At 39.7% G+C, this 13178-nt stretch overlaps 1 protein-coding gene across 5 annotated transcripts in view; it reads left to right on the top strand.

Annotated features, from left to right (window-relative positions):
* lats2 (large tumor suppressor kinase 2) overlaps positions 1–12034 on the top strand; it is an 88364-nt gene extending 76330 nt beyond the window's left edge. For 4 of the 5 annotated variants that reach the window (XM_078222109.1, XM_078222107.1, XM_078222110.1 and 1 more), the window contains exon 8: positions 8691–12034. In XM_078222109.1, coding sequence (XP_078078235.1) covers positions 8691–9188 — 498 coding nt within the window. In that variant the 3' untranslated portion in view covers positions 9189–12034. The remainder of the gene's footprint in view (positions 1–8690) is intronic. The other variant, XM_078222111.1, reaches the window with a different exon arrangement.
* Positions 12035–13178: the final 1144 nt, after the last annotated feature.

Here is a 13178-nt window from a genome sequence, read left to right as displayed (position 1 = left end):
GAAGAGTGCTTTTGTTACCCAAGCCTTTGTGTTTGACTTCCAAATAACGGGAAGAGATGCCTTGGTGATTCGGCTAAGTGCCCTCGGATTTAGGGAGCGATACACAAGCATAGGCTTAAGCTTGCAATCCCCGGATGCGTTACCACCAGGCAATAACATTAGCCTATCCTTGGATGCCTTACGCCCTGGAGCAGTTTTTTCCTCTTTTGAAATGTATGTCCTTTCAGGCATTTTTTTCCAAAATAAGCCAGTCTCGTCTACATTAAATATTTGCTCAGGTACATAACCTCCCTCCTCAATAATTTTTTCCAACATTTCAGGAAACTCTCTCGCAGCACTTACATCGGCACTCACTGCTTCACCTTGCGCTTTAACATTGTGTAAATTTACCCTCCCTCTGAAACGCTTGAACCAACCCCTACTCGCAACAAATTCTTCATCACAAGCATCTTCACTTGCTGCACGTGCAGTTTTTGAATCACTGAAAAGGCTTCGAGCCTTTTCTTGCACTAAGCCAAGGCTAATAGGAATATTACGCTGATTTTGATCCTCTAAGCAAATTACCAATAGGCTTTCCATTTTGGTAATTAAACCACTGCGTTGCTTAGTGATAATTGTCACTTTCATCGGGACAGAGCCTTTTACATGCTCCATTACTCTCCCCTTGTCCTTTATAATTGTCCCGATCGTTGATCGACTGTAGCCTACTGCTTTTCCAATGTTTGTTGGCGTTTCACCTCCGATCGCTTTATTATTTCCACTTTCGTTTCAATCGTGATCGTTTTTCTTTTGTTCGATGCATCACCATCACACGCATCAGATTTACGCTTTGGAGCCATGATTACGAGGGTAAACACGTGAAAAATTTAAGTCAAAACACAACGCACACAACAGTGTTTATGCGATCCGACTTAAAATGGCGATGACAGCGATGCATTGTTCTCCCTTGGGCCGACGAACCGCTGAAAACGCGGTGTTTTGAGCGTCGCGCAATGTAGTCCGCCCGTTCATTAGTACGAACCATTGTATGTGACTCGATTTTTTAAAATAATAGGCTTTACGGAGGTCGGTACGTAAGTACGGGCGTTCATAAGTCGGGCATTAGTAAGTCGGGCGTTCGTAACCCGGGGACTGCCTGTACACAATTAGGAACACTGGTTACAATTTGATTCATTAGTCTTTGGAAAGTGGCTGGAGCATTTTTTAGCCTGCATGGCATTACTTGGTATGGTACATAGCCCATTCAGTGTGACAAAAGCCAAATTTCCTTCGTTCATAATGTTAAAGGTACTTGCCAGTATCCTTTCAATACGTCTATATTACTAAAGAACGTGGCACTGCCAACTCTGTCAGTACAATCTTCTAAAAGAGGGATTAGGTAGAAATCTGGTTTTCTTACTATGCTGACATATCTATAATCGATGCAGAATCTGGTTGACCCACTGGCAAATTCCAACTGCTTTGACTAGGTTCAATTGGGTGATTTCTAACATATATTGAATTCCTGCCTTCATTTGAGTTTGTTACCTCTGGACTTAAACAATAAGAATGTTGTTTTATAGGAGGAGATACCCCCTACATCCACATCATGCAGACAAAAGTTGTTCACCCTGGTTTATACCTACAGATTTCTTTAAATTCTGTAAGTAACCTCACTAGATCTTTTCATTGCCCTGCCTCTCAGTATGAAAGTAGTGTCTAATGTCCTATATTTCAATGTTAGCTAACTGGATAATAGGAAGTTCAATTTGTGAACTGCCAAAGTCTCCTTCCGCCTCACTCACATGCTCTCTCTCATCCTTCACTGTCCTTACTACCTGACATACATGCTCCTTCTCATCTTTGTCCCTACAATGTTATTGTTTCAACATATTGATATTACACAGCTGATTCTTTTTCCTGCGATTTGGGGTGTTTGTCAAATAATTTACTTTATCAACCCTCTTAATTACTTGTATGGACCACTGAACCGTGCTTTCAGAGGTTCCCCCTGCCAAGGCAATAGCATTAACACTTCATCCCCTGGTTGAAATGTTTGAGATGCAGCTTGCCTATCTGCCCATTTGTTCATTTTTGTTTGAGAAACTTTAAGATGTACTTGAGCCACTTTGCAGACACATAGGCTGGAATTGTCCAGCTGTTCACGCCAGCAGGATTCTCTGATCCCGCCGGCAGCACATCCCCCACCCGCAGGTTTCCCGGAAGCATGGGGTACTTTCAATGGGAAATCCCATTGTCATCGTCGGGACCAGAGAATCCTGCCACCAGCAAACAGCATGCCGCCTTCCACCGCCAAGAGATAAATAGAAAGTTCGTCCTTTTGACCTAAAACCTTCTCTTGGATTAATTTCAGAGGACCGCTTTTCTCAATGTCCATAAATTAATTCAAATGGATTAAAACCAGTAGATTCATTCGTGTATCTCGGATGGCAAACTAAAGAAAGTCCAGACCTTTGTCCCAATCATGAGGATGTTCCACGACAATATGCTTTAATCTTTGTTTTGAGAATTTGATGATACCCCTTTGAAGCTTTCTGTGTCTGGATGATTTCAATTGTTTTATATCCAAACTAGCATGTTTTGAAAAATTTTAGACATGAAATTGGAACCTTGATCCGATTGGATCTCTACCGATAATCCAAATCGAGTAAAAAAACTTAGGTTAACTTCTCTACCACTACCTTAGCTGTAATTGTTCTTAAAGGGATGGCCTCTGGAAATCCAGTTGTCATAACCATAATAGTGAGGATATACTGATATCCCTCTTTTATTTTTGATAATGGTGTCACACTGTAACTGTTTCTCTTTAACCTCACTTGGGCTTTCCGTAATTATGGGAGAAGCTACTATTTTTGCACCAGCTAAATCTTTTCCCAGGAATAAGTGAACTCCACCACGGGTAACTTATGAACAACCCTACCACCACTGATCCAGAAATTATGTCACTCTCCAAGTTCACCTGGTACTTTCCCTCTTGACAAAAGTTTTCTGTAACTTTCATGTCTCTTATTCACCTCCCCTGAACTCACAGCAGGGTTCACACTTGGCTCCACAATTGTAGCAAATGCTACAACATGATCTGTTGTATTTTCAGTTAGAGCTCCTTTTCTTGAATCGCCCTTATGTATGCCAATAAGTCCCTGGATTTCCCATGCAACTTTCAGCAATTCGCACAAATGTGTCCCAGCTTGTTACGATGAATACACTTAGGCCTTTGAATATGTAACTTCCATCCTTCCTTTCTGACCTGAGGAGGAGTTCCCAGGGTGTTCCCAGTGTTCCTTCTTTTCCCTGGCTACTGCCTTCCTTTCATCTTCCCATCTTCTATCCTTCTCGGGTTTGTGGGGCTAACGAAAAAAGGATTTGGATTTATGAATCAGCTCATAATCACTAGCCATCTCCACTGCCCGTCTCGCTGTTGCAACCCTCTGGTCTTCAACATGGGTTTTAACTACTGGAGGAAGTGAATATTTAAATTCATCTGAGAGCATAATTTCCCTCTGGGCTTCGAAAGTTGTATCTGCTTTTAAATGCCCATATGCAATGCTCAAAATTACTTTGTTTCTCCCTTTCAAATTCAATATAGGTCTGCCCAGGCTGTTTACTTAGGTTTCAAAATGTCTGCCTGTACGTCTCAGGAATCAACTCATATGCACTGAATAGTCCATTTATGTATTGTAATCCACAGAAACCTCTTCTGAAAGTGATGCATAAACCTCACAAGCTCTACCAACCATCCTACTCTGTAGGAACAATTTCCAGTTTTCTTTTGGCCACTTCATTTACTTAGCTACCTTCTCAAACAAAATAAAGAATGCTTCTACATCCCATTCCTCAAACTTTGGAAGGACTTGTACAAATTTATACATCTCCCCACAGGGCTTTGGATTGGAGGTGTTTCTTTCGGCTCAGAATTTTCCTCAGCGTCTGAGACCTCTTGCTTTAATGCCACCCTTTTAAGCTGGTATTCCCTTTCTCATACCTTCTCTTTTTCCCTTGCCTCTCGTTCCTGCTCTCTTTCCTCTCTTACTAACTTCTCTCTCTCTCTCTCTGGAGGTCAAGTTCAAGCCTTTCATTTCCATTTCCTCCACTCTTTTTCATTCAATTTTTTTCAGTTCCTTTTTGTGTTTAAGTTTCTTCATTTGCAACTGAATTCTAGCTAAATCAATTGATACACAACCCCCTCCCTATGAGAAAGTGGTCCCTCTTGTATCCCTTCCAATTTCAAAAGCTGCACTAATGCCACGACTATATCTGTTTTTCTCACCAACTGCAACTCATCTGCCAATCCCATTAGCTTAGACTTGGTTACTTTGTGCAAACCTGTCAGGGTTAAGTCTTTCATCTCTAGAAAAGTCATAGCAGCTTCCACCATTTTGGTTTACTAATATATAAGAAACCTGGTGTCCGTCTTTTTCATCTTTACCAATTATTAATATTCTGCATCCAATCACCCATTGTCCACATTTCAAAATCTCACAAGAACCCCCAATTTATATTGTAAAATGGATGGGAGGATTGTGCAGTTTACCTAGACCCACTACTCCGCAGGTCACACCATTATTCATTTAAAAAGTTTAACTCACTCACAAAATGGCTAATTTACCTCCGCTACCATTAGAGTAAAAGAGACTTTAAGCACACTTTTTTCACTGGACTCAGAATGATTGATTTATTAAAATAACAGTACATTTTAAAAAAAACATGTTGAAAGAACTGGTTAACACACAATTAATTGTACTCTGCAAGTATAACTATCTATCCCTTTTTAAAATACCTGGGCATGCGCACCTACACACACAAAAACAAAGGACAAACAGATAGAGTCTCTGCAGAGATGGACTTTGGAGGATGGGCTCTATAAAATAAAGGACAGAGTTTGATGGTTTTAACATTGTTGATCCGGAGCTCCCTCGTGTAAAACTAGTCCCATTTGATGTCTGGAGGTTCTCACCAATGGAGATTCAGTGTGGAGGAGAAGAGCTGGATCAATTCACCTTGTCTCAGCTTTGCAGGTTTTCAAATGCAGACAAGTTATATTCAGATGAGGATTCTCTGGCTGCAGGTTGATATGATGTGGAGATGCCGGCGTTGGACTCGGGTAAACACAGTAAGAAGTCTCACAACACCAGGTTAAAGTCCAACAGGTTTATTTGGTAGCAAAAGCTACTAGCTTTCGGAGCGCTGCTTCTTTGTCAGGTAAGTGGGAGTTCTGTTCACAAACAGGGCATATAAAGACACAAACTCAATTTACAAAATAATGGTTGGAATGCCAGTCTTTACAGGTAATCAAGTCTTAAAGGTACAGACAATGTGAGTGGAGAGAGCGTTAATCACAGGTTAAAGAGATGTGTATTGTCTCCAGACAGGACAGTTAGTGAGATTTTGTAAGCCCAGGCAAGTCGTGGGGGGTTACAGATAGTGTGACATGAACCCAAGATCCCAGTTGAGGCCGTCCTCATGTGTGCAGAACTTGGCTATCAGTCTCTGCTCAGTGACTCTGCATTGTCGTGTGTTGTGAAGGCCGCCTTGGAGAATGCTTACCCGAAGATCAGAGGCCGAATGCCCGTGACCGCTGAAGTGTTCCCCAACAGGAAGAGAACACTCTTGCATGGTGATTGTCGAGCGGTGTTCATTCATCCGTTGTCGTAGTGTCTGCATGGTCTCCCCAATGTACCATGCCTCGTCCAGGTACATGGTACATTGTGCGAGGCATGGTACATTGGGGAGACCACGCAGACGCTACGACAACGGATGAATGAACACCGCTCGACAATCACCAGGCAAGAGTGTTCTCTTCCTGTTGGGGAACACTTCAGCGGTCACAGGCATTCGGCCTCTGATCTTCAGGTAAGCGTTCTCCAAGGCGGCCTTCATGACACACGACAACTCAGAGTCGCTGAGCAGAAACTGATAGCCAAGTTCCGCACACATGAGGACGGCCTCAACCGGGATCTTGGTTTCATGTCTCACTATCTGTAACCCCCATGACTTGCCTGGGCTTGCAAAATCTCACTAACTGTCCTGTCTGGAGACAATACACATCTCTTTAACCTGTGCTTAACGTTCTCTCCACTCACATTGTCTGTACCTTTAAGATTTGATTACCTGTAAAGACTTGCATTCCAACCATTATTTTATAAATTGAGTTTGTGTCTTTATATGCCCTGTTTGTGAACAGAGCTCCTACTCACCTGATGAAGGGACAGCGCTCTGAAAGCTAGTGGTTTTTGCTACCAAATAAACCTGTTGAACTTTAACCCGGTGTTGTGAGACTTCTTACTGCAGGTTGATAACCACACACGGAATTTCAAACAAGACAGGCAAAGAAAGCATTAGGGCAACCTTCCTTTTTGGTTTAGTCCCAAAAGTGAGTTCAGAAACAACAGGTTCAAAACTTTAAAGGTCCTCTCTTGGCTGATCTCCAGTAAACCACCAGGCCTTTGCCTTTAAACCAGTTTTTTCCTCCAACAATTTAACTAATTACAATTCAAAGAAACAAACAGCTGTCCCCCCTTTCAATGGCCATGCTGATCAGGTAGCTGAAATCATGTGATTTCTGAGAAAAGACATGCTTGTTGATCCAAGGTGAACTTATGACCTTCTTTAAAAAAAAATACAATTCTCCAACTAATGCAGTGCCCTTCCAAATTTTAAAAGAAAAATAGTTTGTCGAGATATAGTTTTCCAAACAATATACTGAAGCAGTCCGTGTGAGCTGGTAAGTGGCATGCAACATTCACACCGCTTAAGTGTCAGGCAATGATCATTTTCAACAAGAGAGAATCTAACTATCTCCCTGTGTCATTCAACGGCATTATTATTGCTGAATCCCATATTATCAAGATCCTGGAGATTACCATTGACTTGAAATTTCATTGGATTAGCTATTTAAATACTCTGGTTACAACAGCATGCCAGATAATGTGAATTCTCAGGCAAAGAACTCATCTCCTGACTCCTCATTATCAACAAGACACAAGTCAGGAGTGTAATAGAATACTCCCATTTTGCCTACATGAGTGCAGCTCCAACAACACTCAAGAAGCATGACACCATGCAGGATATCCCATTCACTCCTCCACTACCAGCGCAGACTTAGCAGCAATGTGTACCATCTACAAGATGCACTTCAGTAACTTACCAAGGCTACTTTGAGAGCACCTTCCTAGCCTGCAATCTCTACCTGCTAGAAAAACAAGGGCGGCAGGTGCATAGGACTACCACCTGCAAGTTTATTTCCAAGTCACACACCATTTTAACTTGGAACTATATTTTTGTTCCTTCTGTGTTGAAAATCAAAATCCTGGAACTAATGTTCCAACGCCCTGTGGATGTACCTACACATGATGTGGAGATGCCGGCGTTGGACTGGGGTGAACACAGTAAGAAGTCTCACAACACCAGGTTAAAGTCCAACAGGTTTATTTGGTAGCAAATACCATAAGCTTTCGGAGCGCTGCTCCTTCGTCAGATTAATTTTCCACTCCATCTGACGAAGGAGCAGCGCTCCGAAAGCTTATGGTATTTGCTACCAAATAAACCTGTTGGACTTTAACCTGGTGTTGTGAGACTTCTTACTGTGATGTACCTACACCACATAACTGCAGTGGTTCAAGAAGGCACCTCACCACCAACTTCTCAATGGCAATCAGGGATGGGCGATAAATACTGGTCTTGCCAGTGGCACACACATCCTAAGAATATTAAGGTGTGTGAATGGAGTGGTACATTTGACTTCTTTAGCACATTAAGAACATTAGACTGCTTAGTCATTAGGCATCCTTGATCATAGAAGGGTATATGGCATGCATGGATCCTGGTTTGTCAGAAAAGGTATACCTTTTGAAATACCAGTTTAATGGCAGCACGATTTAAATCTGCTACAATTTTATCTTCCCAATTTTCGTCCACTACCCATTCAACCTTGAACCTGGCATGCAATTTTATGCTCCAGTGTGGTTCCTTGCTACATCAACATAATTATTCTTCTTGAGTGGCCACGATAAAGAGTATCAGTGGTCATTTCAACTACAGAGGGAGATATTGCATTTCGAACTGGTCTAATCAACTGACATCCATTGAAGAGTTCACTGGATAGTAATCTAGATCAGATTCTTCCTAGCTTGTGGATGCTGAAGCCAATTATCACCCCCTCCGCCCAGTCGGTCTGATTTAGTTTCACAGCATGAAGTGCATTTACCTTCTTCGAATGTGTGTGTTTTTTGAGGTCCTGTGTCAATGGGAGTGTTTAGTGGGCTGTGGTGTTCTTTGAGGAGGCTGTTTTCCTTGTGGACATCTGGAGATTCAGTGTTCGCTAGCACAGGAAGCCACTTGAGCTTTATTGGTCTCAGCATCCCAGAAATGATCCTAATGACTTCCCAAAGGTGGATATCTACCACATGTGTGTGGCAGCTCCTGAGCCAGGTTGAGCAGCAGTACCTTGTTCTTGGTGTCATATTTTGTTTCATAGTACTCCTGGGAAATGCCTTGAGATGGTTTCTAATGTTATAGTCATTGTTGGATGGGATATATAAATTCCTGCTTCAAAATCCTGCACGGGACAGTGGTGGGAGACTTAGAATACTCGATCACAAAATAAACCATTGCTTCTCGGCTTACAATTCATGTAAATTAATCTAACATATGGTGCTGAAATAATTATATGCTTCATAATTTCTGTTCCTCAGGTAATAAATTGGGAGAGCACACTCTACATTCCACCACAAGTAAAACTTAGTTCTGAGGCAACAGATCTCATCACGAAGCTCTGTTGTGGAGCCAGTGACAGAGTGGGTGGAAATGGAGCAGATGAAATCAAGGCTCATCCTTTCTTTACTTCCATTAATTTTTCCGAAGATATCCGCCGACAGCCAGCACCCTATGTCCCAAAGATTAGCCATCCCATGGACACATCCAACTTTGACCCAATAGAAGAAGAGAACTCATGGAATGAGAGCGGTGATAGCACCAAGACCTCTGACACATTAACTAGTCATGTTAGTGGCAATAAGCATCCAGAACATGCATTTTATGAATTCACCTTCCGAAGATTCTTTGATGACAATGGCTATCCTTTTCGGTATCCAAAACCTTTGGACAATGGTGAGCCCAAACAAAATCAGCCAGATTTGGGCCAGAGGGATTCTGTTGGCCATAGTGAAAGCTATCAACCTGTTTATGTTTAAAGAGTATGTGTAACATTTTCTGTAATTTTTTTTGTTCTGGCATTTGAAACAGTACAATCTACAAAAGAAATCAAGATTAATGATTGAAAACGGAAAGCACTTACCTTGTCTTAGTGGCATATTGTGGCCCCTATGGATAATTGTTGAGCTCCTGCTGCTGAACGTTTTGTTAGAAATATGTGCGATATTTAGCATCAGCACTAATTTTATAGCAGAGAGTAGAACTAGCTAATAAATAGATACCAAACTCTAAATCTAGAATATATAGACAGGATTGGAAATAAACAGAGAAAGCTGAAAGAAGTTTTGATAACTGGCTAAGTGCAATAATATGTAAATCAATATGTTATGTTTTTATATATAGTGCCATCAGTAACTGTAATACAATAAATGTACAATTATCTTATAAACATTCTGTTAATTTTATAATCTATATTGAAAGGTCTGGAGCAAATTACATAACACTGATGCTGCTTTGTATCCTTGTATGATACATACAAAAGTATTTTTCAATACAAAACGTGAAAGAGTGAGTTGATGAGTGGATTATGCATCTTAGTATGCTTTTGGTGTGTGGAACTGATGCATGAACAGTATTTTTTCTTTTCAGTTAAAGTAGTTTATGGAATACTTTCAAAACACAGGCCGGTCCTGTGTGAATTGATTCATTTATATTAATTAAAAAGAATATAAAGCTTGTTCTTGAGAAGCTATTATGTTAGTCTGCCTCTTTAGTACTGTCAGTGATGTTATAATCTGTGTCCTTTTGCGTGTTCTCCATCTCATAAGGTTTTTTGATTTTTTTTCTATCCACAATATTGATATATCTTTTAAGATGTCATTGTTGTCTTACTAAGTGCCAATTTTCAGCCTTTTTACAAAATAATAGACACAGAATGTTTCTCTGTTGATCAGTGTGAAATGACCAGTTTCAGTTTGTTAAGCTATATCCATATTCATTAATTATTCTGACATACCTGTAATACTAGTTGGGATGGTTCAGTGTTTGAAATAAAGTGTAAGAATATGGTCATACACAGTTGGACTCTTTATGTAGAGGTAGTTGGAATACAGATCTAAACATACCTCAATTTTAGGAAAATTAATATAATGATATTCGCCCTTTGTTGCCAAATACTCAACTATGCATAAAACCACTATCTTGTGGTCAAAAACGTAATACTATGCATTATCAAAGTCTCCTTAATCAAGCTCAACAATTAATAACTGATAAATTCAACTTGGTACTATTCAGAAAGATGTAATTGGACATCAAGTTAATTTAATTTTTTGATTTTGTTTCTTTTAAGATCTATCTAAATGTGAAATAATCATTTTTTTAAAAGGTATATTCTATTCTCCACTTTGACTCATTTCTTGGGGTCCTTAAAGCAGTTGTGGTTTTAGGAATTAAATAAACATTCTAGATTTTTCAGAAATGATGTACATAGTAACTATTCACAAATCAGTGTAACATAAAATACTAGTTAATGTTTGGTTTTAATTAAAGGCCAAAAAAAACGACAACCGTAGTCAAGTTGACTATTGTAATATTAGTGGGATAATATCCAATAAGATTTTTGTTGTAAATATTGTCACCAATCCATAAATGCATAAATATTACATTAACTTATGTTATTCCTAAGACATTTACATTAACTATATTTGAAACTCTTCCCATCTGTTAGGTCTGCTTGGTTACATTCAGTTGGATTCTTTTGTCCTTTTATTTCCTCCAGACTAATTATGTTAATTTTTCTTTCCCCTGTTTTATTATCCTTTGCTCCTCTCTTAAGCTGATGCTGAATTACATTAAATATTGTTCTACTCATGCTAACAATGTGACAATATTTTACTCAACTGGCCATTTTAAGATGAGAACCAAACAGTAAATATTGAAAGGAGCCATGAGGAGGCTGGTGTCACAGCCACACCTGATTCTGACATCCTAACACATGCCCTTTCACACACAATCATTGGATGGTGATCAGGAGCAGGGATTCCTGCCCGTCCTACCTGCTCCCATAACTGAGATCAGCTAACTCAGCAGAGACAAAGGATTAAGTCTGCTACCTTTCTGGCTTATATGGCTCAATGCCACGCAATGTCTTTGCTAACCTGTTCTGTGTTTAATAGATTATCACGTTATTCATAAGAAATTTGAAGTAAAACTGAATTGCATGCACAAAAGAAGTATAAATGAATGGGTGTCGAAAGCAGTTCCACAATGATGTGGGGGGGGGGGGGGGGTATGGGTGGGGGTCAGCAGGAAAATATTTTTGAGAAGAGGTATAGATCAATGTCCAGAATAACATTCTGTGTCAAATTAAAATGTAAGAAGGCTGAATACTAGAAGAATTTTTTGTTATGCAATCATCATCAAATATGCCCAAATCTAATTTGGGGAGCTAGTCACTATTTAGCTTAATTGCATACATGTTTATTATGACACCTATATTTGCCTGTACAATGTATCAAGTTCTTTTGTTTTGATAAACTTGGAGTATCTATGCAATGTGGAAATACAATTAGTAAATGTCATTGTAAACCTTATAGAGCACACACAATCTTTTCTAAAATAAAAAGCATATGGTATTCAGACTTCATTAAAAAAGTTATCTATTTTGTATGAACTTGTTTACATTTATGGTTAAAGGGGTGTTCTGAACATATGACAATTATTGTGTTGTGTTTGTTCTGTGACGGTCTCTTTTTAATTATCCAGTATTATTGGTTTTATAACTTTGTCACTTATATCTAACAGGTCTCATGTTAATTTTTTTCCTCAGGAATTTAAATACAACTTTATTTATTAGTGTAATATGAATGCCTTTTTTGGATCTATGTTTTGGAAAAATCACAAAAGTAAAAAAAGTAAATAAAATGTGTTTTGTGTGCCTTTGTGACAATTTGTAAACAAGTTAAATAATTTGGAAAGATCCACAAAGTTCTGTTATCATTGTATTTAATCATTCAAATATATTTTATTGCTGCTAGAAATCTGATGTCCTGTACCTAAAAGAATATGCTTCTTTTAGAAGTTACTTATTATTTTTTCATTGCATCATGCACGATTGCTGACAGAGAGAGCAAGTAGGCAACCAGCTCTTCTATCTGTCACCCACATCGCTGTCTACAGTAAGTCTCTATTTTAAGTCTGTTCTACTTTAACAGTACAGATATAATGGGGCCAGGCTTCGGCAGACATATCATCTCCTGACCATTTAGGAGCAACTTCTCCTGCTTCTTGACCTTCGTCTTCACCACCTCTCCTACTCCTTGGCCCTTCTACTCACTGCCTCTCCTGCTCACCACCTGCCTTCAGTTTGCGACACCCTCCTCTTGCCTGCTTGCCATCTCTCTCCCATTAACTGCCCCTCCTAGTTCCCAACCCTCCTGGTCGCCGGCTTGTAATTGCTCCCTGACCCTTCTACTCAGCTCTTCTCACTCCCTCACTCATTTCCTCCCACTCAACCCTTTCCTGAGCATTCCTTGTAATTCTACACAATAACGATTTTCTGTAAAGCTATATTTAAAAAAATCTAACTTCTAAAAGCAGTTACATTCACACCTTCCTTGCAATCTGCAAGACCAGCTACTGCTCTATGTAGTTTGGAAAAGGCCTCTTGCAGCTTGCGTACAGTGCTCTTAGCAATGTTTCGAGGCGAGGGAAGTGACAAGGGGGGTTGATGAGTGCTGTGGCAACAAGTGGGGAGGGTCAGCCAACAGCAAGATTGGCGAGCAGGAGGATTGGCAAGTGGGAAGGAGGGTGAAAGTGTTGGCATATTCCTTATATTTTAAACATTTTTAAAAGTTTGTTAACCAATATAGGAATTTAGGAATGTACAGTATTTCATCCTACAGGGTATGTTTTTTAAAAAATTTTTAACGAGAAAGATCCTACAGAACCGAACTACAGCTTTTACTTTGGTTGTTATGGGAAAATATGACTTGCTTAATGTTCTTTCATTTGAAGTTGCACTTTTCAGG

Source organism: Mustelus asterias, chromosome 10 (genome assembly GCF_964213995.1).
Source record: "Mustelus asterias chromosome 10, sMusAst1.hap1.1, whole genome shotgun sequence".
In the NCBI taxonomy this organism is placed as follows: Eukaryota; Metazoa; Chordata; class Chondrichthyes; order Carcharhiniformes; family Triakidae; genus Mustelus; species Mustelus asterias.
Note: the sequence above shows the minus strand (reverse complement) of the source record. Positions and strands in the feature narration are given on the sequence as shown.